Below are 27,180 nucleotides of genomic sequence, written 5' to 3'. Positions count from 1 at the left end.
TAGTTATTCTTATAAACCGTAGGGACAATGAGTTTTTTAAGTGTGATGCTCTAGTGAGATTCCAGATAACCAGAAAAATCAAAGAGATTTTGAACAGTATTCCTGAACTGTCACTACTCATTGACATTGGAATGAACCAGGAAGATAACTTTTTAAAGCAAACAGGCACAGTAGTCTTTTGTTTATCTGGTAGTGATCACAGTCATGGGGCATTGGAAGCTGCTGGAGCTGTGATTACCACATGGAAAGCCAAAAATCTTTCAAGTTTTTTTTTCCTTCCACATGGGCAAAGGTTTTCAGAAGAAGAAATCAGCCATAAGGAACATGACCAACTGCGAAAGAAAAATCCTTAGGCATGCAGTTTTTCTGAATTTAGTCACTGTGTTGCACTGTAAATAACCCATTATGGAAGTAGCTTCTGCAATGAGAAAGCTACTTGAACTTTTTTCCTGAAATAATAATTCATAAACACCTTGATAAAAATTATGGAATCTGAAACCACATGGTGGAAGTAGCATAAATTTGTTATTAGCAACATCTTTTGCCAGCAGGATGCCTTCCTATCTGTTGTTCCCAGGGACTAATGGAAAATGAGTGATTTTGTGTGTATGTGTATGCACATGCATACACTTTCTTATGTGAATAAGAATGAATGCAGCAAAGGAGGGCATGTATTGAATGGAGCACTGGGTGTTATACACAAACAATGAATCATGGAACACTACATCAAAAACTAATGATGTAATGTATGGTGATTAACATAACATAACAAAATTTAAAAAAAAAGAATAAATGCAGCAGATAAGCTGCTCTAAATGCAGCAAGATGAGCACCAAATTGGGGAAAAGAGGAAAATAATGAAATTTTACTATATATATTTAGACAAGTAAATGCTAAGGCTGTTATTGTGGCAATTATCCAACATACCTCTTTTCTTTAAAAGCTATTATTGAAAACTATGTTTCATTTTAAAAGATACATTTTCTATAGTATCTTTTATATCAGTTGATGACTAAAAGCATTTGAGTTGGTAGAGTTGGGTAATGGGGAGAAGGGTGTACCTTTCAACTACATACCATCATTCAAATAGGGACAGCAGCTGTAGCTTTAGCAATTGAAAGAATCCTCACTAAAATCCCCATTTTGGCCCAAGATAGAAATTCCCAGATTATTATCAGGGGGAAATTTGTCAGTGAGACAGTCACCTCTCTGAGTAGGAGACACCTATCAATGACGTTTTGATTCTAATACGTGAGTTCATTGCCTTAATTTACTTTCACTGTCTTAAAAACTTGAACAAAGAGCTGAACCTTCTCTCTCAGCTATTTGAAGGAGTATTTGGAGAGAATGGGGTTAGATGCCCGTAGATTGTAGCCAAAGAGCTAAGGATAATTCGTGAGAACACAAGAATTGTCCCCGAGTTGTTTCCATTATTCAGCTACCCCCTACCCCAGGAGAATATAAGATTTTCTCGAGTTCTTTTCTTTTTCTTTAAGATTTTATTTATTTGGCGGGGGGGGGGGGGGAGAGAAGAGAGAGAGAAAGTGCGCAAGCACGAGTGGGGGGAGGAGCAGAGGGAGAGGAGAGAGAGAATCCCAAGTAGATTCAGTGCTGAGTGCAGCCACAGGGTTCGATCCCACAACCTTGAGATCATGACCCAAGCCAAAACCAAGAGCCAGACATTCAACTGACTGAGCCACCCAGGCGCCCCAAGAGTTGTTTTCAAGGTTTAGCCAGCTACTCCTTAGGAGTCTCTCTGATGGTAGTATCAAAGTCTAGTGTCAACATATGGCATCACATTTTAAAAGAGCATGATTTTCCTTATTGGCATCAATTTCAAAAGTTAGGGTTGTCTCTCAAATATCCTATTTCCCCTTTAATTATCCATTAGGCATCTACCATCTATCAATTTATATAAACCTTTTATGAAGCTGGTTATATGTTCAGTCTATACCAATTCTAGGAGGTAATGAGTCTCATAAGTTTGCCAGCCCCTGTGCAAAGCAGAGCTTCATTTTAATTGTCTTAAAAACTCAGTATTTTTTCAGTTTCAAAGAGCTTTCTAGTCACAGCATATTGGAATTTGGTAAACAACACAAAGCTAACAAAATATATAGCCTGCCTGTGTTTATAGACTTGGATTATAGCCCCTCTCTTTTTCCAAGCTGAAGAGGCCTCTCTTCTTGGTCTGTTTTGAGCATTGAAATGCCATGCAAAATACAATGTATTTGGATTCAGATGATTTGGGCTTGAACTCTAGATCTGCCACTTAATAACTATGTGTCCTTGAGAAGCTGGTTAACTTTGCTGATCTCATGATATATGTATACACACACACACACACAAACAACCTTATCAGTTTGCCTGACAAAGTTGTGAGAACTAATTGACTTAAATGTAAAAGTATCTCACATACTCCTAGGACTTAATTGACATCAGTTTTCTTCCTCTCCTTTCCTTCCTCTTAAGTCTTAGTGATTTGTTTTCTGAGATATGGTGGTAAAAACTATAGAGACTTCAGGGGCAGACACACTATGGCTTTGTTCAAAAGAGGAAAGTGGTTTGTTTTCAGTGTTCTTTTTGATAATGTTTACTTAACATTTCACTGATTCATTGATTGTTGGAATAAATAAGTACACAGGGCAGTATCACTTATGGAATAACCTTTGGCTACTTTCCTGGTTTAAAATGGATAGTCGAGATGCCACCATTCTGTATGTATCATTTGGATTAAGTATAGCCCAATGCCTCCCTGTTGTCAGGGATACTCACAGTGGACACCAAAGCAGAACAGAGAATCCCTACTTTCTACATAGTAGCTAGGGATTTGTAAGCCAATTTTTCACTGGCTGGGAAAGTGGCTGGGGTTATCCCAATTCCAGCTTGGTTCCCTCAGAATGAATTTCCTTTTTTTTGATGCAACCAATAGATTCTGTACCTCATTAATATGATATTGGCTTGATTTATTTTAATATAAAATTTTAGATTTGGAAAAGTCATTAGATGCCATTTGGATCAATAGTCTCCATGTTGTATAAGTGTATAAATCTTCTTTGCACTATTGCTAATAATTGTTCATCCAGCTTTTGTTTGAATACCTGAAGTAATGGGAAATTTAACTCTTGGGGCAGCCCATTCTATTGTTAGATAACTGTTAGACACATCTTCCTCATATTAAGCAGAAATAAGCCTCCTGGTAGTTCTCTCCCATTGATCCTAATTTGGTCCCTGAAAGGATCATATTTGCTTAAAAACAGATAGACTTGTATCTAGACATTTAATGATCTCTTACAACTTAATAATAAAACAAAAGACTCAATAAAAAATAGGTAGAAGATTGAGACAATTCATGAAAGAAGATAGAGAGATGGCAAACAAGCACACGAAAAGATGCTTATTATTAATTGTTACATAAGTGCAAAGTAAAACCACAAGGAGATATCACATCATACACAATAAAATGGTTTAAAATCCCTGACAACACCAAGTGACAGTGAGGATGTAGAGTGACTGGAACGCTCATATATCACTGATGGGGATGTAAAATGGTAGAACCCCTTTGCAAAACAGTTTAGCAGTTTCTTATAAAGTTAAACATACAATTACCATACAGCCTAGCAATCCACTCCCAGGTATTTACCCAAGAGAAATAAAAACACATTTCCGCGAAGGCCTGTACATGGATATTTTTATCAGCTTCATTCATAATAGCCCCAAACTGGAAACAACCCAAATGCTCATGTATTTGTGAATAAATAAGCAAATTGGAGTACATCTATAATATAGAATACTACTCATCAGTAAAAATAAACAAACTACTCATACATGCACTGACATGGATGAATCTTAAATGCATATTACTAAGTGAAAGAAGCCAGATACAAAGGGTTACGATTCAACTTATAGGACATTCTGAGAAAGGTAAAACTATTTGAAGGGAAAACAGATAATTGGTTACCAAGGTGAAAAGTGAGAAAATAGCTTGTAAAGGGGGAAGAGGGATATTTTGAGGAAAATATAAATATTCTTTATCTTGATGGTGTTTACGTCACTACACATTTGTCAAAACTCATCAACCTGTATATTTATAAAGAGTGATTTTATTGTATGTAAATTAAATCTTAATCAACGCGACAAAAAAAATCCCAAAGAGATCTAAAAATGAGTCTTTTCTGGGGTGATGTGATGCAGCTAACAAGCCAAGAGACAAAGGCAGTCATTGGAAGCTGGAAGAGATAAGATTTGGTATCTTCCCTTAAGCCTCTGGAGGGAGTATGGCCCATAGATATCATCATTTCACACTTCTGCCTACTAGAACCATTTGAGAATAAATTTTGGTTGTTTTATTTCACCATGTTTGTCATAATTTGTTATGACAGCCCTAGAAAACTAATACAGTCTATACTCAGTTTTTCTCATCCATAAATGAGCATATAATAATACTTCAGAGGGCTGTAATGAGAATTAAATGAATCAATACTCCTAAGGTACATTAGAGCAGTAGTTGGCACATAATAAATGGATTTGAAATAGTATTTTTTAAAAGATTTTATTTATTTTAGAGAGAGAGAGTGTGTGGTTGTGGGGAGGGGAGTGGGGAGGGCAGAAGGAAAGGGAGAATTTCAAGCAGACTCCACACTGAGTGTGAAGACCAACACTGGGTTCAGTCCCACAACCCTGAGATCATGACCTGAGCTGAAATCAAGAGTCAGATGCTTAACCAACTGAACCACCCAGGCACCTCTGAAATAGAATGTGTTAGGATTCTCTAACCTTAGTTATCTTTTAGTCTCCATTCCCTTCATCTGTTAACTGGTAATAATAAAAATATTGACTCTAACAACCTCTAAACAAACAAACAAAAAACAAAAATGGGCCTTTTTCTTTGCAGTCTTTTCATTTTAGATTTTCTAACATTTAGCATAATAGGTAGCTATTTATTCTGACTTCCCAGCCTAACATTTTCATTTTTCTCATAGCCATATTTAAATGTGTTGGGAATTCTAGTCTGTATGATAGAAAGCAGTGCCAAGTGGTATGCATCTAGGGTCGGAAGCAAAATCATGACTCTGAAACAGCATTGGCTGCACTCTGGCTGATCTTTCCTCATACATATAGATCTCATCATTTTGGCTCCATATATGCCCCCATCAAGGAGTAAACTGATGCAAGAGGGGGTTGCAGGAGTCATATTGGGAAGTACACAGGAGCATATAAGTTCTAGCTCAGGCCACTGGGGAGGGATAATAGGGGAGTAATAGCTTTGAAATGTACTTTTAGATGTAGCTATATCAAAAGAGACTTGTCAAAATGTGAAGGAGCAAAATTACTTTTTAAAATTTTTACCAAGTATACAATAGACACCACTGGGTTTTTATTTTTTAATTATTTTTTTTTCATTTGAGTATAGTTGACACACATTAGATTAGTTTCAGGTACACAATATAGTGATTCAACTTCTCTATACATCATGCTATGCTCACCAAAAGTGTAGCTACCATCTGTCCCCATACAATGCTATTACAATATTATTTACTATATTCCCTATGCTGTACCTTTTATCCCAGTGACTTATTCATTCCATAACTGAAAGCCTGTATTTCCCATTCCCCTTCACCCATTTTGCCTCTCCTTGAACCCCCTTCCCTCTGGCAAACATCATTTTGTTCTCTGTATTTATATGTCTGATTCTCCTTTTTTTTGTTTATTCATTTGATTTATTTAGATTCCACATATGAGTGAAATCATATGGTATTTGTCTTTCACAGTCTGACTTACTCACTTAGCAAAATACTCTGTGGGTCCATCCATGTGGTTGCAAATAGCAAGATCTCATTCTTTCCTTCATGGCTGCATAATTTTCCATTGTATATATACACACTATTTTTTATCCATTTGTAAATTGACAGATTGCTTCCATATCTTGTTTACTGTAAATAAATCTGCAATAAACATAGGGGTGCATATATCTTTTCAAATTAGTGTTTTCATTTTCTTTGACTGAATACCAATTAGTGAAATTACTGGATCACATGGTATTTATATTTTTATTTTTTTAAAAAAACCTCCATATTGTTTTCCATAGTGGCTATAACAATTCACATTCCCACCAACAGTTCATGAGTGTTCTTTTTCCTCCATATCCTCACCAACACTTGTTATTTCTTGTGGGTTTGATTTTAGACATTCCGACAGATGTGAGGTGATATCTTGAAGTTTTGATTTGCAATTCCCTGATGATGAGTGATGTTGAACATCTTTTCATATGTCTGTGAGTCATCTATATGTTTTCTTTGGAAAAATGTCTATTCAGGTCTTCTGCCCGTTTCTTAAATTGGATTATCTTTTCAAAAAAATTTCTGGTGTTGAGATGTGATGAGTTCTGTACATATTTTGGATATTACCCCCTTATCAGATATATCACTTGAAAATATCTTCTCTCATTTAGTAGGTTGCTTTTTTGTTTTGTTGATGGTTTCCTTCAGTGTGCAAAAGCTTTATTTTGATGTAGTCCCAATAGTATATTTTTACTTTTGTTTCCCTTGCCTCAGGAGATATACCTAGAAACATGTTGCTATGATTGATGCCAGAGAAATTACTGCCTGTGTTCTTTTCTAGGAATTTTATGGTTTCAAGTCTCACAGTTAGGTCTTTAATCCAATTTGAGTTTATTTTTGTTTATGGTGTAAAAAAGTAGTGCAGTTTCATTCTTTTGCACATAGCTGTCCAGTTTTCCTAGCAACATTTAATAGAGAGACTGTCTTTTCTTCATTGTATGTTCTTGCCTTCTTCATCATAGATTAATTGACCATATAATTGTGGGTTTGTTTCTGGGGTCTCTTCAGTTCCATTGACCTATGTGTCTATTTTTGTGCCAGGACCATACTGTTTGGATTACTATAGCTGTGTAGTATATCTTAAATACTGGAGTATCTTAAATCTGGAATTGTGATACTTTCAGCTTTGTTCTTCTTTCTCAAGATGGTTTTTGGTATCTGGGTCTTTCTTGGTTCCACACAAATTTTAGGATTATTTGTTCTAGTTCTGTGAAAAATGCTGTTGGTATTTTGATAAAAATAGCATTAAATCTGTAAATTCCTTTGGGTAGTATAGACATTTTAGCAATATTAATTCTTCCAATCCATGAGCATGAAATATTTTTCAAGTTGTATGTATCATCTTCAATTTCTTTCATCAGTGTTTTATAGTTTTCAGAGTACAGGTCTTTCACCTCATTGGTTAAGTTTTTTTATTGGTATTTTTTCTTGGTGCAATTGTAAATGGAATTATTTGCTTTATTTCTCTGCTACTTAATTATTAGTGCATAGAAATGCTATCAATTTCTTGATATTAATTTTGCGTCCTGCAACTTTACCGAACTCATTTATTATTTATGGTAGTTTTTTTTTAAGATTTTATCCATTTATTTGACAGAAAGAGAGCAGAGGGAGAGGGAGAAGCAGACTCCCTGCTGAGCAGGGAGCCTAACTCAGGACTTGAGCCCAGGACCCCGGGAGTATGACCTGAGCTGAAGGCAGACACTTAACTGTCTGAGCCACCCAGGCACCCCAATTTCTGGTAGTTTTTGGTGGAGTCTTTAGGGTTTTCTATATATTGTATTGTCATCTGCAAATAGTGCCAATTTAACTTCTCCATTACCAATATGGATGCATCTTATGTCTATTTCTTGTCAGATTTCTGTGGCTAGGACTTCCAGTACTATGTTGAATACAAGTGGCAAGAGTAGACATCCTTGTCTTGTTCCTGATTTTAGAGGAAAAGCCCTCAATTTTTCACCACTGAGTATGATGTTAGCTGTAGGTACTTCATATATATTTCATATACATACCCTTACTATGTTAAGGTATGTTCTCTCTAAATCCACTTTGGTGAGACATTTTATCATGAACGGATGTAGATTTTTGTCAAATGCATTTTCTGCATCTATTGAGAATATCATATGATTTGCTTCCTCTGCTTTGTTGATGTAATGCATCACACTGATTGATTTGCAAATACTGAACCATCCTTACATCCCCAGAATAAATCCCACTTGACTATGGTGAATGATGTGTTAATGTATTTTTTTGGTCAATGTATTGTTGAGTGCAGTTTGATAATATTTTGTTGAGGATTTTTGCATCTATGTTTATTAGGGATGTTGGCCTGCAGTTTTCTATTTTTGTGGTATCTTTGTCTGGTTTTGGTATCAGGGTAATGCCGATCTCATAGAATGTATATGAAAGCTTTCCTTCCTCTTTTATTTTTTGGAAAAGTTTGAGGAGTATAAATATTAAATCTTCTTTAAATGTTTGGTAGAATTCACCTGTGAATCCATCTGATCCTGCACTTTTAATTTTTGGTAGTTTTTTTATTACAAATTAAATTTTGTTACTAGTAATTGATCTGATGAGATTTTCTGTTTCTTTCTAATTCAGATTTGAAAGACTGTATGTTTTAGGAGTTTATTCATTTCTTCCAGATTGTCCAATTTGTTGGCATATAATTTTTCATAGTATTCTCTTATAATCCATTGTATTTATGTGGTGTCAGTTGTTACTTTTCCTCTTTAATTTCTGATTTTATTTATTTACTTTTTCTTCATTAGTCTGGCTAAGGGTTTATTATATGTTACCTATTATATATATATTAATAGTTTGTATATATAGAGAGATATATAGATATAAAAGCAGTGGAATATTACTCAGTCATCAAAAAGAATGAAATATTGCCATTTGCAATGACGTGGATGGAACTAGAAGGTATTATGCTAAGTGAAATAAGTCAGTCACGGAAAGACAAATACCATATAATTTCACTCATGTGGAATTTAAGACACAAAACAGATGAACACAGGGAAAGGGAAAGAAAAATAAAATAAGATGAAAACTGAGAGAGAGGCAAACCAAAAGAGATGCTGAACTCTAGGAAACAAACAGGGTTGCTTCAGGATGGTGGGTGGGCGGAGAAGGGATAATTGGGTGATAGGCTTTAATGAGCATACTTGATACAATGAGCACTGGGTGTTTTATTCAATGACAAATCACTAAATTCTACCTCTGAAACTAATAATTAATTTATTTGGGGGGGGAGGGGCAGAGCAAGAAGGAGAGGGAGAAGCAGACTTCCCACTGAGCAGGGAGCCCAATGCCAGGCTCGATCCCAAGACTGTACTTGATCCCAGGAACCTGAGATCATGACCTGAGCTGAAGTCAGATGCTTAACTGACTGAGCCACCCAGGTGCTGCAATATAATAATCTTTTAGAAATGGGTTAGCCTCTAAAGAGAGCTTCATTTGGTTCCCCAAATCCACATTATAAGTAGTTTTACAATAAGTATAAAATTGTCTATTATTAAGAACACTGAGATAAGTGCTCAAAACCTAGCTGAAGATTTCCTATGCAGTATGAATGGGAGTATAATAGATCATACTGTGGCCCAAACTTTTTCCTCCCAGTGCTCTTTCAACTTCCTGATGTCTCATATATGACCAATAAGTCAAGATTAATATATCAAGAAGTGGACACAGAGCAAATACTTCCATGCTCTGGGTTTTCAAATGGAAACCTAAATAAGTTCTTATATTAACTTGCTAGGGCTGCAATAACAAAGTACCACAGACTGAATGACTTAAACAACAGAAATTTACTTTCTCACAGTTTTTGAATCCAACATTAAGGTATTAGCAGGGTTGGTTTCTTCTGAGGCTTTTCTTCTTGGTTTGTAGATGGCCATCTTCCTGTGTCCTCACATGGTCTTCACTCTGTGTTTGTGTCCTAATATCCTCTTTTTATAACAACACCAGTCATAATGATTAGGGCTCACCCTAGGGACCTCATTTTAAATTAATTACCTCTTTAAAAAACCCCATCTCCAAATACAGTCACAGTCTGAGGTACTAGGGGTTAGGATTTCAACATATAAATGTCGGGTAAACACAATTCAGCCCACAGAAGTTCAAGTATTTAGGAATGACATCTATATCTAAAAAGGTAAGTAGCTATAACTATTTTTAACATTAAAAGGGAAACCAGAGAATTTAGTATGAAACTAGTACGCAAATGAGTTATCAAAGGATGAGTGAAACTTTTACTTAAAATGATTAATGGCCATTTTTGAAGATAAGCAAGTGGTCAATATGTTACTCTTTTTTTTAAAAGATTTTATTTATTTATTTGACAGCGAGAGAGCACAAGCAGGGGGAACAGTAGAGGGAGAGGGAGAAGCAGGCCTCCCACCAAGCAGGGAGCCCAATGTGGGGCTCGATCCCAGGACCCTGGGATCATGACCCCCAAGCCAAAGGCAGACGCTTAACCATCTGAGCCACCCAGGTGCCCCTCAATATGTTACTCTTGATTATATGTGGATTTTTATGACATATTGTGCCTGATGTCATTCCTAAATTCATCCCCTATCCTCACCTACCCTTGAACACTATTAAATTTCTAACATCCAGTGCATCCCAGATCCTCATATCAAGATCTTCAAAATACAGATACTATGATACTGAATAAGATCATCTATGCAAAACAGTCTTATGAAAGCATAATTATTATTAGGACTTCGTTTCTAATGATCTATGGAAAAAGATATGTACTCATGTCTTAAAAAAAGAATTTGTGAATCCTGTATAATCAAGGATTATATAATATATAATATTCTGGACTGTGGTTCAGACGATCTAGGCTTCAGTTCTTTCTGTTCACTAGAATCGGCATGACTAGGTCAACATATGCTACTTCTTTTGATCTCAGTTGTTCTACTTACAAAATATGAATGCATGGCTTTTGACAATATATTTATAAAGGTAGTAGTAGGAATTATAGTCCTAAAATATATTATGCTTCCTAGAAGAAAGATCTTTTAGGTCCTTTCCAATGTTAATAACAATAACAATTATAATATCTACTACTATTTATTTTGTACTTATCATATTCCAGGCACTATGCCAAGAGACTTACATACATCATCTTATTTAGTGCTCTACACACCATGTAAAACAGTTACTTTTATAACAATTTTACAGATGAAGAAAGTGAAACTTAGTGATAGTAAGTTCCCAAAGGTAATATATTAAATGGCAAAATCAAGATTTGATCCTGGGTACATTTGACACCAAAGTCTGTGCTTATTTGCTACTGATACAATGCTTTTAGTGCATTAGAGATTGGAATTTATCAGGAACTGTATTATTTCTCCAAGTTTGTCATGACAAGTTACCACAAACTGGGTGTCTTTAAGAACAAATTTATTCTCTCATAGCTCTGTAGACTAGAAGTCTGAAATTAAGGTTTAGGCAAGGTCATATTCTCTCTGAAGTTTCCAGGAGAGAATCCTTCCGTGCCTCATCCTAGCTTCTGGTGATCCTTGGCAATACTTGGTATTTTTTGGTTTGTGGCAACATAACTCTTTGCTTGCTTTGTCTTTGCATGACCATCTTCTCTCTGTGTGTATCTGTGTATCTAAATTTCCCTTTTCTTATAAGGACACCTGTTATAGGGCCTACCCTAATGCAGTATGACCTCATCTTGACTTGATTACATCCTTAAGGACCATATTTTTTTAAATTTTTATTAGTTTCAGAGGTAGAATTTAGTGATTCATCAGTTGCATATAACACACAGCGCTCATTCCATCAAGTGCCCTCCTTAATGCCCATCACCCAATTATCCCTTCCCCCACCCACCTCCCTTGCAGCAACTCTGTTTGTTTCCTAGAGTTCAACATCTCTTATGGTTTGCCTCCCTCTCAGTTTTCATCTTATTTTATTTTTCTTTCCTTTCCCCATGTTCATCTGTTTTGTGTCTTAAATTCCACATATGAGTGATATCATATGCTATTGTCTTTCTGTGACTGACTTATTTCACTTAGCATAATACCTTCTAGTTCCATCCACGTCATTGCAAATGGCAAGATTTCATTCTTTTTGATGGCTGAGTAATATTCCAGTGTGTGTGTGTGTGTGTGTGTGTGTGTGTGTGTGTGTGTGTGTGTGTGTGTGTGTGTGTATCTCACATCTTCTTTATTGCAAAGGACCATATTTTTAAATAAAGTAACTATTGGTTTTGGGTGGTTATAAATTTGGAGGGAGCTCTTCAACCCAGTAAAAGAACCATTAAGCAGACAAGAAATGGAAAAACTTTTGCAGTATGTTTATTATGGTTTTCTTAAGCTGTGGAGACTGAATAAAAGGTTATGTGATTTGAGGTCTTCATTTATTTGGCAAAATATTTTCTTTGCCAGTGCCAAATAATGTTCCTACTGGCAGTCATATGCTATACTGTATTCTACCTTATTTATTTATTTTTAAAAGATTTTATTTATTTATTTGACAGAGAGAGACAGCTAGAGAAGGAACACAAGCAGGGGGAGTGGGAGAGGGGGAAAGAGGCTTACTGCCGAGCAGGGAGCCCGATGTGGGGCTTGATCCCAGGACCCTGTGATCACGACCTGAGCTGAAGGCAGATGCTTAACGACTGAGCCACCCAGGCACCCCTGTATTCTACTTTAATAGTGCAGTGTAAATTGAAACAAGACACAAATTCATTGGGTTAGAAGGAACCACAGATATTCATTAGGCCTACTGGTCAGGTTCTAGACAAGGCTTACCAATTCATGCCAGATACTTGGGTGTTTAATACTTTCTGAAAAATAAATTTCATGGCATCTCCTAGTAGCCAACTCTAGTCTTTAGAAGTTCTTTACAAGTCTAGCTTTCAGTCTTCTGGTTACAATCAAATCTAATTTCAGCTTATTTATCCCACTGTCTTTGAGAACCCTGACATAAAAATGTTATAACTGAGACTGTTCATACTTAACATTTACAGAGCAGTTTACTGTTGTATACTTTTACTCCCATATAATTTCATGCTTGCTAGCTTATAATAAATCTGTAACATGTTACTAAACTCACCTCCTTTTATAGAAATTGAGGTTCAGAGAAGTTGAGTTACTTAATAAAAATCATAGAGCTAGTAAATGATAGAGCTGTAAGTCCAACTCAGATCTTCTGTCCCTAAATCCTGTGCTTTGTCCCATTATGCCCCACTGCAGAATAAAGAAGCAAAATCTAATCTTATTCTTTATTATATTGATAAATTTGAGAGCAATCAGGAGAAAAGTGCTTGGAATCAGCATTCTAGTGTCAGGACGGAGCTTAAAAATCATATATTGTATTTCCCTGATGATGAGTGATGTTGAGCAACTTTTCATGTGTCTGTTGGACATCTGGATGTCTTCTTTGGAAAAATGTCTATTCATGTCTTCTGCCGATTTCTTAAATTTGTTCTTTGGGTGGAGAGTTTGGTAAGTTATTTATAGATTTTGGATACTAACCCTTTATCAGGTATGTCATTTGCAAATATCTTCTCCCATTCCAAAGGTTGCCTTTTAGTTTTGTTGATTATTTCCTTCACTGTGCAGAAGGTTTTTATCTTGATGAAGTTCCAATAGTTCATTTTTGCTTTTGTTTCCTTTGCCTCTGGAGATGTATCTAGGAAGAAGATGCTATGGCCGATGTCAAAAAGTTCTTGCCTGTGTTCTCTAGGATTTTGATGGTTTCCTGTCTCACATTTAGATCTTTCACCTATTTTGAATTTATTTTTGTGTGTAGTATAAGAAAGTGGTCCAAATGGATAAAGAACTTGTGGTATTTATCTACAATGGACTATTAGCCATAAAAAAGAATGAAATCTTGCCATTTGCAATGATGTGGATGGAGATAAGATTGCATTATGCTAAGCAAAATAAGTCATTCAGAGAAAGACAAATATCATATGATTTCACTCATATGTGGAATTTAAGAAACAAAACTGATGAACATAGGGAAAAAAAGAGAGAGGCAAAGCATAAAACAGACTCAACTATAGAGAACAAACTGAGGGTTGCTGGAAGGGAGGTGGGCAGGGGGATGGTTTAAACAGGTGATGGGTATTAAGGAGGGCATTTAAGATGAGCCCTAGTTGTTGTATATAAGTGATGAGTCACTAAATTCTACATCTGAAACTAATATTACACTGTATGTTAACTGACTGGAATTTAAATAAAAACTTGAAATAAACAATCATACATTATCACCACAAAAGACCCCAAAGAGACAAAATAATCTTGAAAAACAAAACGGGAGGTATCACAATTCCAGACTTCAAGTTATATTATAAAGCTGTAGTAATCAGTATGGTACTGGCACAAAAATAGACACACAGATCAATAGAACAGAATAGAAAGCCCAGAATTAAACCTACAATTATGTGGTCAATTAATCTTTAACAAAGCAGGAAAGAATATTCAAAAAGAAGAGAGATAAACCAAGAAACAGTGTCTTAACAGAAATTGATGTTTACCAGAGGGGAGGTATGAGTGGGGATTGGTCAAATAGTTGATAAAAGAAAAAGAAATCATACCTTGTGGTAACATAATCTAAAGAGTTCAAATCCCAGAAACTAGATTGATGCTACTAGTAAGGCTCTGAACCAAGTTGAACTTACAAATGACACTCCATACTGGTGTGATTGAATTCACTGATAATATACAAAAAATGAAGATACAGAACTTTGGACACTAGATAAAACAGCAATTGAGCATCAAGTTTCTCATCAAGGAGCTCAACTAAGCAAATAAGGGAGCTGTAGATTGAAAAGTAAAAGACAAGTGCAGGTTTACTTAAGAGTATGAACTTTGAAGTCAGTTATGGGTTTGAATTCTCCCACTTACTAGCTAAATGACCTGGGATAATTTAGTTAACCTTTCCAAATTTCACAATTTTCTTACACAATAAAATGGACATAAGAGTGTCTATATCACTGTATTTATGTAAATACTGAAGGACTTAATGTACATATAATACTTAGCAGGGTACCCAGCACAATAAATAATAGTTTCCAATAATAACATAATTGTCATTATTCTTATTATGATAGAGCATAAGTAAAGCCCCAGCCCAACTTGTTTTGAAAGTGTATTGTGGAAAATTATGTTTATTATATATATATGTATGTATGTGTGTGTGTATATATATATATATATATACACACACACATACATAAAGCAATCTCTGACCTAAGGAACCATACTGAGAATAACAGACAACTCAAGACTTGTTTTAAGTCTATAATAATAGTAGCAAATATTTGTGGAGCCATAGTATGGCTTTACTTACCACTGTTCTAAGTACTTTGCATGCATTAACTCATTAAATTTTCATAGTAACTCTATGAAATAGGTAGTATTAGTATTTCTATTCCACAAATGATAAAGTAGACACAAGAAGGTTGAATAATTTGCTAGAAAGTAGTGGTGCCAGGACTAGAATTTAGTAAAGATAGCTCCAGAACCCATACTTTTAATTACTATGTTTTACTATCTTCCCACCACTCTACTCTGTTGCCTCTATAGCCAATCCCTCTGTTAAATGATTAATAGCATGAATGCTTATTTGTCAAATGCCTTATCTGCATCTATTGAAATGATCATATGGTTCTTATTCTTTTATTAATGTGGTATATCACACTGATTGATTTGCACATGATGAACCACACTTATAACCAAGGAATAAATCCCACTCGACCATGAGGAATGATTTTTAAATATATTGTTGGATTTGGTTCGGTAGTATTTTACTAAGGAATTCTGCATCCATGTTCATCAGGAATATTAGCCTCTAGTTCTCTTTTTTAGCGGAGTCCTTAGCTGTCTTTGGCATCAGGGTAATGCATTTGAAAAAGTACAAAATCCATTCATGATAAAAACACTCAACAAAGTACGTTAAGAGAAAACATCCCTCAACATTATAAAGGCCATATGTGAAAAACCCACAAGTAATATCATCCTCAATGGGGAAAAACTGAGAACTTTTTCTCTACAGTCAGGAAGAAAACAAGGAAGTCCACTCTCACCACTGTTATTTAACATAGTAATGGAAGGCCTAGCCACAGCAATCAGACAATAAAAGAATTGAAATGCACCCAAATTGGCAAGGAAGAAGTAAAACTTTCACTATTTGCAGATGACATGAAATGTTATATAGAAAACCCAAAAGACTCCACCAAAAAACTGCTAGAACTGATGTGTGAATTCAGTAAAGTTTCAGGATACAAAATCAACATAGAGAAATCTGTTGCATTTCTATTTGGCAATAATGAAGCAGCAGGAAGAGAAATTCAGAAAACAATTCCATTTACAATTGCAACCAAAATAAGAAGATAACTAGGAATAAATCCAACCAGAGAGGTAAAAGACCTGTACTCTGAAAACTAGAAAACACCAATGAAAGAAATTGAAGATGACACAAAGAAATGGAAAGATATTCCATGCTCATGGGTTGGAAGAACAAATATTATTAAAATGTCTATAGTACCCAAAGCCACCTACACATTCAATGCAATCCCTATAAAAATACCACCAGCATTTTTCACAGAGTTATAAGAAACAATCCTAAAATTTGTATGGAACCACAAAAGACCCCAAATAGCCAAAGGAATGTTGAAAAAGAAAACCAAAGCAATGTTGAAAAAGAAAACCAAAGCTGGTGGCATCACAATTCTGGACTTCACGCTCCATTACAAAGCTGTAATCATCAAGACAGTATGGTACTGGCACAAAAACAGACACATGGATCAACGGAACAGAATAGAGAACCCAGAAATGGACCCTCAACTCCATGGTCAACTAATCTTCGACAAAGCAAGAAAGAATATCCAATGGAAAAAAGACAGTCTCTTCAACAAGTGGTGTTGGGAAAACTGGACAGCCACATGCAGAAGAATGAAACTGGACCATTTCCTTACACCATACACAAAAATAGACTCAAAATGGATGAAAGACTTAAATGTGAGACAGGAATCCATCAAAATCCTTGAGGAGAACACAGGCAGCAACCTCTTCGATTTCGGTCGCAGCAACTTCTTCCTAGACACATCGCCAAAGGCAAGAGAAACAAGGGCAAAAATGAACTATTGGGACGTCGTCAAGATAAAAAACTTTTGCACAGCAAAGGAACCAGTCAACAAAACCAAAAGACACCCGACAGAATGGAAGAAGATATTTGCAAATGACATATCAGATAAAAGGCTGGTATCCAAAACATATAAAGAACTTATACAACACAACACCCCTAAAACAAATGATCCAATTAAGAAATAGGCAGAAGTTATAAACAGATATTTCTCCAAAGACATCCAGATGGTCAAAAGACACATGAAAAGATGCTCATCATCACTTATCATCAGGGAAATGCAAATCAAAACTACAATGAGGTATCACCTCACACCTGCAAAATGGATAAAACCAAAATCACAAGAAAAAACAAGTGTTGGTGAGGATACGGAGAAAGGGGAACCCTCTTGCATTGTTGGTGGGAATGCAAACTTGTGCAGCCACTGTGGAAAATATTATGGGGTTCCTCAAAAAATTAAAAATAGAACTACTCTATGATACAGTAATTGCACTACTGGGTGCTTACCTCAAAAATACAAAAACATCTATTGAAAGGGATACATGCACCCATATGTTTATTGCAGTATTGTTTATAACAGCCAAAACTGGAAGCAGCCCAAGTGTGCATTGATGGATGTAAAAGATGTGGTAAATATATACAATCAAATATTACGCAGAAATCAGTAAAAATGAAATCTTGATATTTGCAAATAAATGGATGGAGGTAGAGAGTATAATGCTAAGTGAAGTAAGTTGGTCAGAGAAGGACAAATACCATATGATTTCATTCATACGTGGAATTTAGGAAACAAAACAAGAAAGAAACAAGAAACAAAAAAGTACAGGAAAAAAGATGAAGAGAGACAAACCAAAAAACACTCTTAACTATAGAGAACAAACTGGTGGTTACCAGAGGGCAGCTAGTTTGGGGGATGGGTGAAATAGGCGATGGCAATTAATGAGTACACTTATCATGATGAGCACTGAGTAATGTATAGAATTGTGAATCACTATATTGTATACCTGAAACTAATAAAATACTGTTATGTTAAATATACTAGCATTAAAATAAAAAAGAGTAAAAAATAAAAATGCATAATATGAACATTATGTAACTAATTAATTATAACAGTTAATCCCATGAAGTGAGAATTAAAAGTGGCTATATAAAGTGGCTACATAAATACTTATGGTTATGCCTGAAAAAATAACACAAGGTTAAGTGTTAAGATTCATGCTTAGTTTATACATTTTCTAATGGAAAATTCCTCAATCTCTCTACAGTGGTAGTATAAATTGCAGATTAAGCCAGATGGGGGTGAAAAGTGGGGAAGAATATGTAAATATATTGCAACTGTGATGGTGAAGGACTTATCCTTTTAAATTTCCTTGTGGGACCCTTATTCCATACCTTTAAGAAGGAATGAATTGTGTAGGAAGGCAAGGTACCTAGGACAACAGTGATGAAGCAAGAGCCTAGGGTGACTATGGCCAACAGCATTATTATCTATGTCTTTCTCTAACATAAATACTGGTAACTTCCAATTCCTGTCCTATAGCCAAAGGGGCCATCAAAAATATGTTCTGCTTTATCTCTGGGTAAGCTCCTGGTATGCCTCCTGAAAAATGCCATCCTAAACTTTCCACTCAATTCAGTATTCCTGGGAAAGTTGCTCAATTTATAGGCTTTTATGTAATTCACTTTTAGATAGAAAGGATACAATTCTGACCAATACAATTTACAATACTATCTTACCTTTTTCTGTTGGGCTCAAAACAGTCACTGTGAAAAAAAAAAGAGAAAGGTCAAAATTAGTGATATTTAAAAACATCTGTATTTTCCTTTTTAAAGATTTATTTATTTATTTGAGAGAGAGAGAGTGGGAGGGGGAGGGGCAGAGGGAGAGAGAGTCTCAAGTAGACTCCATGCTGAGCACGGAGTCTGACGCAGGGCTTGATCTCACAACCCTGAGATCACGACCTGAGCTGAAACCAAGAGTCAGATGCTTAATCACGGTACCACCCAGGTGCCCCAAAATGTCATTTTTCTAATCCTTCTTTCCATAATTATTATTTTTGAGCCGTGTATTCAGTGGAGTAACACCGTAGGAAACAACCAGCCTGCTAAGATGAGGGAAGGCAAGGATGATTAAATTCCATCCTTTGCTATCTTTCTTCATCTTAAACCTGAGTTAATTAAGAATTTGTACTCATTCAACAAATACAGATGTAACCAGATTTTTAAAAATTCCACCAAATGGAAACTCTTGAGCTATATAAGAACTTAAAAGCCAATCAATTAGGAGATGACCATTCATTTTCTCAAAGTATTCACTGTAGAACATCTTTAAATACCAAGCTTCTCTTATATATTTAGAGTTAATTTAGTGTAGAGATTGCATGCCAGCTCTGAAGTCAAACTGCCTGGGTTAAAAACCCAGTTGCACTATTTTGTGACCTTAGGCAGGTTCCTTAACTTCCCTAACATTACCTACCTTACAAGGTTACTCGAGATTCAAACGAGTTAATGCATGTAACTGCTGTTTAACGTAGTATCTACCACAAGGCAAGGATAAAATAAATATTAACACTTCTTATTATATTTGAACTATGAATTTGTAGAGTATCAGAACTGGAAGAAACTGGAAGAAACTTTAGCGATTATCAGGTTTATCTGTCTCATTTTACAGCTGGGAAAAAAGGACTATAGTAGTATTAAATGATTTGTCCAAGGTCACAGGGCAAGTTAATGGTAGAGCCAGGACTAGATTCCAGCCTCCAAGGCTTTTTGCATGTACTGTATCTATACCTTCCCCAATCATTCTTTGCTGCCTTATGTGATGTATACATAATTTTTGCTCAGAATGTCATTTGAACAAAGTGAGGCCTATTAGTCACCACCATCTGTGAGCATTTATACTAGATGTTAAGGCAAAGTGAAACTATAAGGCATGTCTTTCAATCTTGAGAAACTATTGAATTAAGATGGTTTTCAGGGGCGCTTGGATCAGTTGGTTAAGCAACTGACTCTTGATTTTGGCTCAGGTCATGATCTCAGCATCCTGGGATCCAGCCCTGCATTGAGTTCTGCACTGGGTGTGGAGCCTGCTTGGGATTCTCTCTCCGTTTCTCTTCCTCTGCTCCTCCCCCCCACTTGCATGTGCGAGCTCTCTCTCTCCCTCTCTCTCTAGAAGATAAAAAATTTTAATTAAAAAAACACAGTTTTCATACACAATGATAAACACTTAAGGTCAGAAAAATGGGGGAAAAAATCCAAACAGAGAATACTATATTCTAGGGGCTATTTCCTCAGTTATACTTTCTCTTTCTCTTCATTTCCAGGTCTATTTTTGTTGAGTCTTAAAAATTTATCCTTTCAGGGGCGCCTGGGTGGCTCAGTTGTTAAGTATCTGCCTTTGGCTCAGGTCATGATCCCAGGGTCCTGGGATTGAGCCCCACATCGGGCTCTCTGCTCAGCAGGAAGCCTGCTTCTCCCTCTCCCATTCCCCCTGCTTGTGTTCCCTCTCTCACTATGTCTGTCTCTGTCAAATAAATAAATAAATCTTTAAAAAAATTTATTCTTTTAATAATCATTTGGATGAAATTTGTTAAAACTATTCTATTTTGTTTGTGCAAAAATCTGACCAGGTAATGCCCTCTTTTTTATAATACACCTTCCTGGAGATGGATACTAACTTTTTTTTTCCTTTCCAGTTAAAAAAAATCCTGGTTAAGAATGAATGAAAGAAGCACACACTCTACTTTAACAGTACAAATGGAAATGGAAACAAGAAGCCTTGGTGGGTCAACCTAGGATTCATGATTTTGCATATACATGTTGCATGACTGAATCAGTTGAACTAGGCTCTGAATTGGGTTAATAACATCTCCTTAAAATGGAGTGGGGGAAAGCAGAGTTGCTTGGAGACTAATCTTAATAAAGAATGGCTAACAAATCGCTATTTGGTATATCTCTTTCTATCTCTATGGCTGAACAATCACTGTAAGCAAAAAGCGGAGGTCCTAACTACCATTTGCTTGACCACTTGCTATAGTACTTGTGGGTGAGGGAATGCAATAATTCAGTGCTTTGAAGATGTTGGAATGAGACAATGTGTATACAGAAAAATGAGTGGAAACCAGTGAAGTTTCCAGGTGGAGAACAGCTTTCTTTAAGTAATTTTATGTCTATCATGGTACAAGTGGGATTGGTTTATGTGATCAAGAACAGTGGCCAGAAATAGAATCCATGGGTAAAAGCTACACATCAACACATTTTAGCTCAATATAAGAAAAAAAAAAAGATTTTGATGATGATGGTGACGATGACAATGATGACTATGACAATGATGGATTGGCAGCATTGGAAAGGACTGAGTTTCCCATTACACACATTTGGAAATGTTGTAGAGGACATTTACACATTAGTTAGACAGTGGACTTGACTTTTAAAGTTCCTTATATTCCTGAAATCTGTAAGGATTTTTTTTTTTAAAGATTTATCCATTTATTTTGAGAGAGTGAGAATGAGAGAGAGAGAGTACATGAGAGGGGGGAGGGTCAGAGGGAGAAGCAGACTCCCTGCTGAGCAGGGAGCCCGACGCGGGACTCGATCCCGGGACTCCAGGATCATGACCTGAGCCAAAGGCAGTCGCTCAACCAACTGAGCCACCCAGGCGCCCAATCTGTAAGGATTTCAATAAGCCTAAGGGAAAAAATATTTTCTTGCAAAATTCCCTGTTGGAAGTTACATACTTCTGAAGAAAAAAAGAAGGGCCTTTATTATAAAACATTGGGGCATTTATCTTGGTAGTTCTGCTTTTCCCTTAGTGATCTTTGTAATATTGCCTTTTTCACTATTAAAGGAAGAGACTAAGAATATGTCAGTCATATTTAAAATGAAAATGTTATTGCTTGTGATGTTTAATTTTATGTGTCAACTTGACTACGCTAAGAGATGCCCAAATAGCTGATAAAACATTATTTCTGGGTGTGTCACTGAGAGTATTTCTGGAGGAGATAGCATTTAAAGCAGTAGAAAGTAAAGATCACCCTCACCAATTTATCGTGAGCATCATTCAATCCTTTGAGGGCCTGAATAGAACAAAAATGTAGAGGAAAGGCAAATTTGTTGTCTGATTGACCTCAAACATCTATCTTCTTTTGCAATTAGACATTGGTACTCCTGGTTCTCAGGCCTTTGGACTTGGACTAAAACTTACACCATTGGTTCCCCTGGTTCTCAGGCCTTCAGATTTGTACTGAAATTACACCACTGGCTTTCCTGGGTCTCCAGCTTGCAGAAGACAGATCATGGGACTTAACCTCAGTAATCACATAAGCTAAGCCCTTGTAATAAATCCCTTTTTAAATATTTATGTATATTTTATTGGTCTTGTTTCTTTAAGGAACTCTAATAGACTGCTATAACATAGATGAAGCTCAAAAACATGCACAGTGAAGAAGCCACATACAAAAGACTGTATATATTGTACAATTCCATTTGTATGCATGTCTAGAAAAGGTAAGTTTTAGAAAGAGAAAGCAGATCAGTGGTTGCCTAGGGCTAGAGGTGAAAGTGAGGAGCTGCAAATGGACATGAAGAAATTTCTGGGGGTGATAGAAATGTTTTGTAACTATACCAGGTGATGGTTGTACAACTCTATACATTTATGAAAATCACTGAACTACATACCTACAATGGGTGGGTTTTATGGTATGTAATTTATACTTTAATAAAGCTGTTTAAAATAATAAATAAAATTAAAATGTTACAAGTCATTATAAACCTTTACAAAATTAATCTTTTATCATGAATCTCTTGGATAAGTGTACATTTAGTCATTCTGTGGGTAACTTGCCTTGCATGAATGTATAGTGAAGTGGTGATATGTGTAATTATACACCGGCTTTGTTCCTTCAAATTTTAGCTCACTACTGGGAAGTTATCATCAAATAGATTTTTGCACTGTTTCTCCTTTTTTCTTTCACCTAATTACTGATGCTTTGCAAACTAGGTATGGAGAAAAGGTATGGAAATGCGCAGTACATGCAAGGACATTTCATCACAGATAATTAGTGTTAAAACAAAGCATATCTCATAACTTCCTTTAAGTAGATGCATATTGTAGGGTTCCCAAAAGGGGAATGTTAGAATAATCTTAATTTGAGGCTAGATGGAGATGGTCAACAAATGTAGTAGAAAGGACATGGAAGAAATTCTACAACAGTGCTGACCAATAAAAATATAATACAAGCCATGTAATTTACTGTTCTAGTAAGAACATTTCAAAAATTTAAAAAATACCAAGTGAAGTTAACTAATAATAACTAATACTTTATTTAGTCCAATATATCAAACACATAGTTTCAACATGTTATGCACAAAAAATTATTAATATTTTACATTCTTCTTTTTGTATGAAATTTTTGAAAGCTGGTGTGTGCATTAAGCTTCAGCACATCTCAATTCAGATGCCATTTTTCAAGTGTTTAATACCACATGTGGCCAGTGGCTACCAAATTAGATAGTAAACCTCAAAAGGACTTGTAAAAGGAAAGTGGGAAGGTTGAAAATATGAGTCTATTGAGATGAATGTTCACTCACAATATGAAGTTCTCTTTTAATTAATGACTCATTTGGGAGGGGAGTTTATTGTAGTGATGTATTACAATTACTTTGGCATGTACTCATATTGTAGCTCTGCCACTTACTTGTTCTTTGGCCCTAGGCAAATTATTTAATCTCTCTGGGCCTCAGTTTCCTCACCAGTAAAATGAGGATAAAACGTTATAGAAATTAAATGATAAAATATGTGTAAAGTGCTTTTGGTGTCTGGTATATAATAAGTACTTAATTATTGTCAGCTATTTATTATTCTTCTGAGAAAGGTAAGCCTTTCAGTAAGATTAGGTTTTAGAATAGTTCAGGATAAAATAAGTCTTATTTAAAAATGTTTATCATAGCCATCCCAAAGTTTCATATGATGGTTTTAAAAATAATGTATTCAATGTCAAAATGAATATATTTGATACCTACTTTTTCCATTAGATGTTTCTTAGTCTTTAGGTTAGGAGAGAGAATAGAATTTAAAATGGAGAACCTAGATACATTTCTCATTATGTTCTGCTTGTTGAGAGCAAACTAACCATACCAGGTTTCATTTACTCCTCTGAAAAAGTTACTCATACTAGCCATTCTTTTACTTTTTAGGCAGCCATTCCCAAATCGGGTGATTTCAATACCCACTTGGGAACTAATAACAATATAGATTATAGGGCCCTCTTCATATAACAAATCTCTGGGTGAAGGTACAGGAATTTGTATTTAAAAAACTCAGTATGTGATTCTGATTATCAGCTAGGTATAAGAGCTACTAGAGTTATTTTAGATGTTTGGTTTGATATCTTAGTAGTCGGGTGTGATACATTTAACTCTTTTGCATATGGGAGACTTACAAAACTATTTTAGATATGAGAATACCATAATTCACATAGGCTTAAATGGGTAAATTTTACTTATTCAGAAACTTGGTTTCCAGAAAATATCCCTTCTGGGTTTTTTTTTTTTGCCTTATTAGTGTTCATTTCTTTTGACTCTTTTTGAAGGATTTCTAGCTTCTAAGTAGAATTATTTCCTGGAACTTTTTAAATCTCAAAATGGACACCGTTGATCACCAAAAATGGCAGAGTAGGGAATTCCAGGGTTTTGTCTTTCCCCAAGAAGTTATAAATGAAGTGGCAAAAACTGTTAGAATCAATTTTTGCAGAATTCTGTACTTTAATAAAAAATGTACAACAATCAAGAGGGTCCAGTTAGTGAAGAAAGGAGCCATTGCTTTTTGGTAAGAGAATGCTGTGGTATTTTAAATTTCCTCTTACCATTCTTCACATCCAAGATCAGAAGGTGCTGTGAGAATAGCCTGGTAAAGGTTTACAAATGCCAGAGGTAGCAATACAGACCTTATCAAAGAATTGCGGTTTTGAGTCTTGATGGTCTGACAGCCCCTTCAAAGACCAACACAAAGGTTTTCCTGTATATCTGACTCAGAGCATTCCCAGGCCTGAGGCACCTTCTTGGGTGGTCTTTGCTGAAAATATTTATAGGCACAGGTATTGAATGCAGCAGCCTGGGGCAAAAGACAACACTTGAGACAGGCAATTAACAGAATAAAAAGCATGGGAATGAAGAGATCAACAAAACAGAGAGGTGGGAGAATGAGTGTTTAAAAGCTACCCTGTGTACGATGGAATTAAGAAGGGTACACACATGCAGGGTGGAATGCATGCTCAGAGAAGGCCAGAGAAGACCTTAAGCTTTCACTCTTAACTGGCCCTCAGGCATTTAAAAAGTAGGGAAAGGCTAAAGCAGACTTGTAAACTGCATGGAAGGAGTTAAAAGAGTAAAGGACTGCCCCAACACAGAGCTAATCTGCAAAGGCTGGGAAAGTATATTTTTCTTCTTTTCTATTTCTGACTTCAGGAACTCATGAAGCCTTTATTAAACAACTAACTGATGATAGGGTTAAGAAACAAAGACTTTAGAGACCACATATAACAAAGAATACATTCTTCAATATAGAAAAATCACTAAAGAAGCAAACAAAACCAATTTACAACAGGCAGCAAAAACAAACCCTAGAGAGTAGAGAATCTAATTTCTAGAGTTATACTTTATAATATTCTAAATGTATATTTTTCAACAACAAAAAATTACAGGACATACAAAGAAACAAAACAGTATAGCTTATTAATAGGAAAAAGTAAATTAATAGAAATTGTCCAGGAAGCCTAGCCAATAACTTACTACACAAAGACTTTAAATGCACTGTCTTAAATATGCTCAAAGAGCTAAAAGAAACTGTGTATAAAGAACTAAAAAGATCAGAAGAATAAAAATAGAATGTATAAATGAAGAGATACAAAATAGAAAAAGGAACCAAATAGAGATCCTGGAGATGAAAAGGACAATCATGAAATGAAAAATTTACTAGAGGGATCCAACAGCAGATTTAAGCAGACAGAAGAATTGGTGATTGGCTTAAATTATCCAGTCTGAAGAGCAAAATGAGAAAGTGAAAGAAAAATGAACAAAGCCTATGAGACTTGTAGCACGCTGTCAAATATACTGTTGTATTCATAATGGGAGTTTAAAAAGAGAGAAGAAAAAGGGGGAGCAAAGAATATTTGAAGAAATGATGACTGAAAACTCCACAAATTTGTTAAAAGACATGAAACTAAACATCCAGGAAGCTCAATAAACTACACATAGTATAAACTAAAGGATATCCACAATCAATATATCCACAATATATATATAATGAAATTACAGAAAATTGAAATGGGTGCACTGAAAAAATCAATTAAAAAATAAGGATAAAAAATAAAAATAAAAAATAACAATGAAGTAAAATGATAACCCATCACTACACATATATTAGAAAGACAAAACTCTAAAATACTAACAATACCATATGCAGATAAGGATGTGGAGAAACAGGAAATCTCATCCATTGCTGGTGGGAATGCAAAATGGTACAGACAATTTGGAAGACAGTTTTTTCAAAGACACTGATGTAAATAACAACCAAAAAAGATCTAGGGTAGCTATACTAATATCAGACAAAAAGATTTTAAATTAAAAATTGATACAAAAGGTGGAGGAGAGAGGGAAGATGGCAGTGGATAAGAGGACCCTAGGCTCGTCTCATCCCATGAACAAAACTAGGTAACTATCAAATCATCTAAACACCCCAGAAATCGACCTGAAGAGTGAAAGAACAAACTACACAACTAAAGGGAGAGAAGAGGCCACATCGAAGAAGGTAGGAAGTATGGATATGTGATGTAGAAGAGAAAGGAATTGCAGATGTTGCAGAGGGAATAGAGATGTAGTTGTGGAGAAGGTAGAGAGATCGAGGAGCACACAGGAGAATGCACAAGGAGAACATTTCCATAAAAGCCATTGTCTTGGAAAAGGAGAGCAGCTGAATTTCATGAGTTCTTGCAACCAGCAGGGCTTAAAGCCTGGAGTTTTCAAGGTCAGCAGGCTTGGCAAGAAGGCACTGCACTGCTCCTGGAGAGAAGGAAAGCAAACACCAGAGCCAGACAGCACAGAAACTGATTTGAAGAACATCTGGTACAAACCAGGGAAGGGCGGGGAGGTTATTCGCTCTTCTTCGAGTGCTTCATTGGGAGGCAGCTTTCATAGAGATGGCTCTCTGGGAAGAAAGGACCCGACTAGTGCC

The 27,180-nt window shown here is 35.8% G+C and overlaps 1 protein-coding gene across 3 annotated transcripts in view; it reads right to left on the bottom strand.

Moving 5' to 3' along the window:
- Nucleotides 1-27,180, bottom strand: part of ZDHHC15 (zinc finger DHHC-type palmitoyltransferase 15) — a 152,246-nt gene that overhangs the window by 103,635 nt on the left and 21,431 nt on the right. For all 3 annotated transcript variants that reach the window (XR_003522533.1, XR_003522534.1, XM_027607767.1), the window contains exon 2: nt 18,690-18,716. Coding sequence is in view for 1 of the 3 variants with exons in the window: in XM_027607767.1 (XP_027463568.1) it covers nt 18,690-18,716 (27 nt within the window). In the remaining 2 variants the exon portion in view is untranslated. The remainder of the gene's footprint in view (nt 1-18,689; nt 18,717-27,180) is intronic.

This window comes from Zalophus californianus, chromosome X (genome assembly GCF_009762305.2).
Source record: "Zalophus californianus isolate mZalCal1 chromosome X, mZalCal1.pri.v2, whole genome shotgun sequence".
NCBI lineage: Eukaryota > Metazoa > Chordata > Mammalia > Carnivora > Otariidae > Zalophus > Zalophus californianus.
The sequence above is the reverse complement of the archived record's forward strand: the minus strand, read 5'-3'. Positions and strand labels throughout refer to the sequence as shown.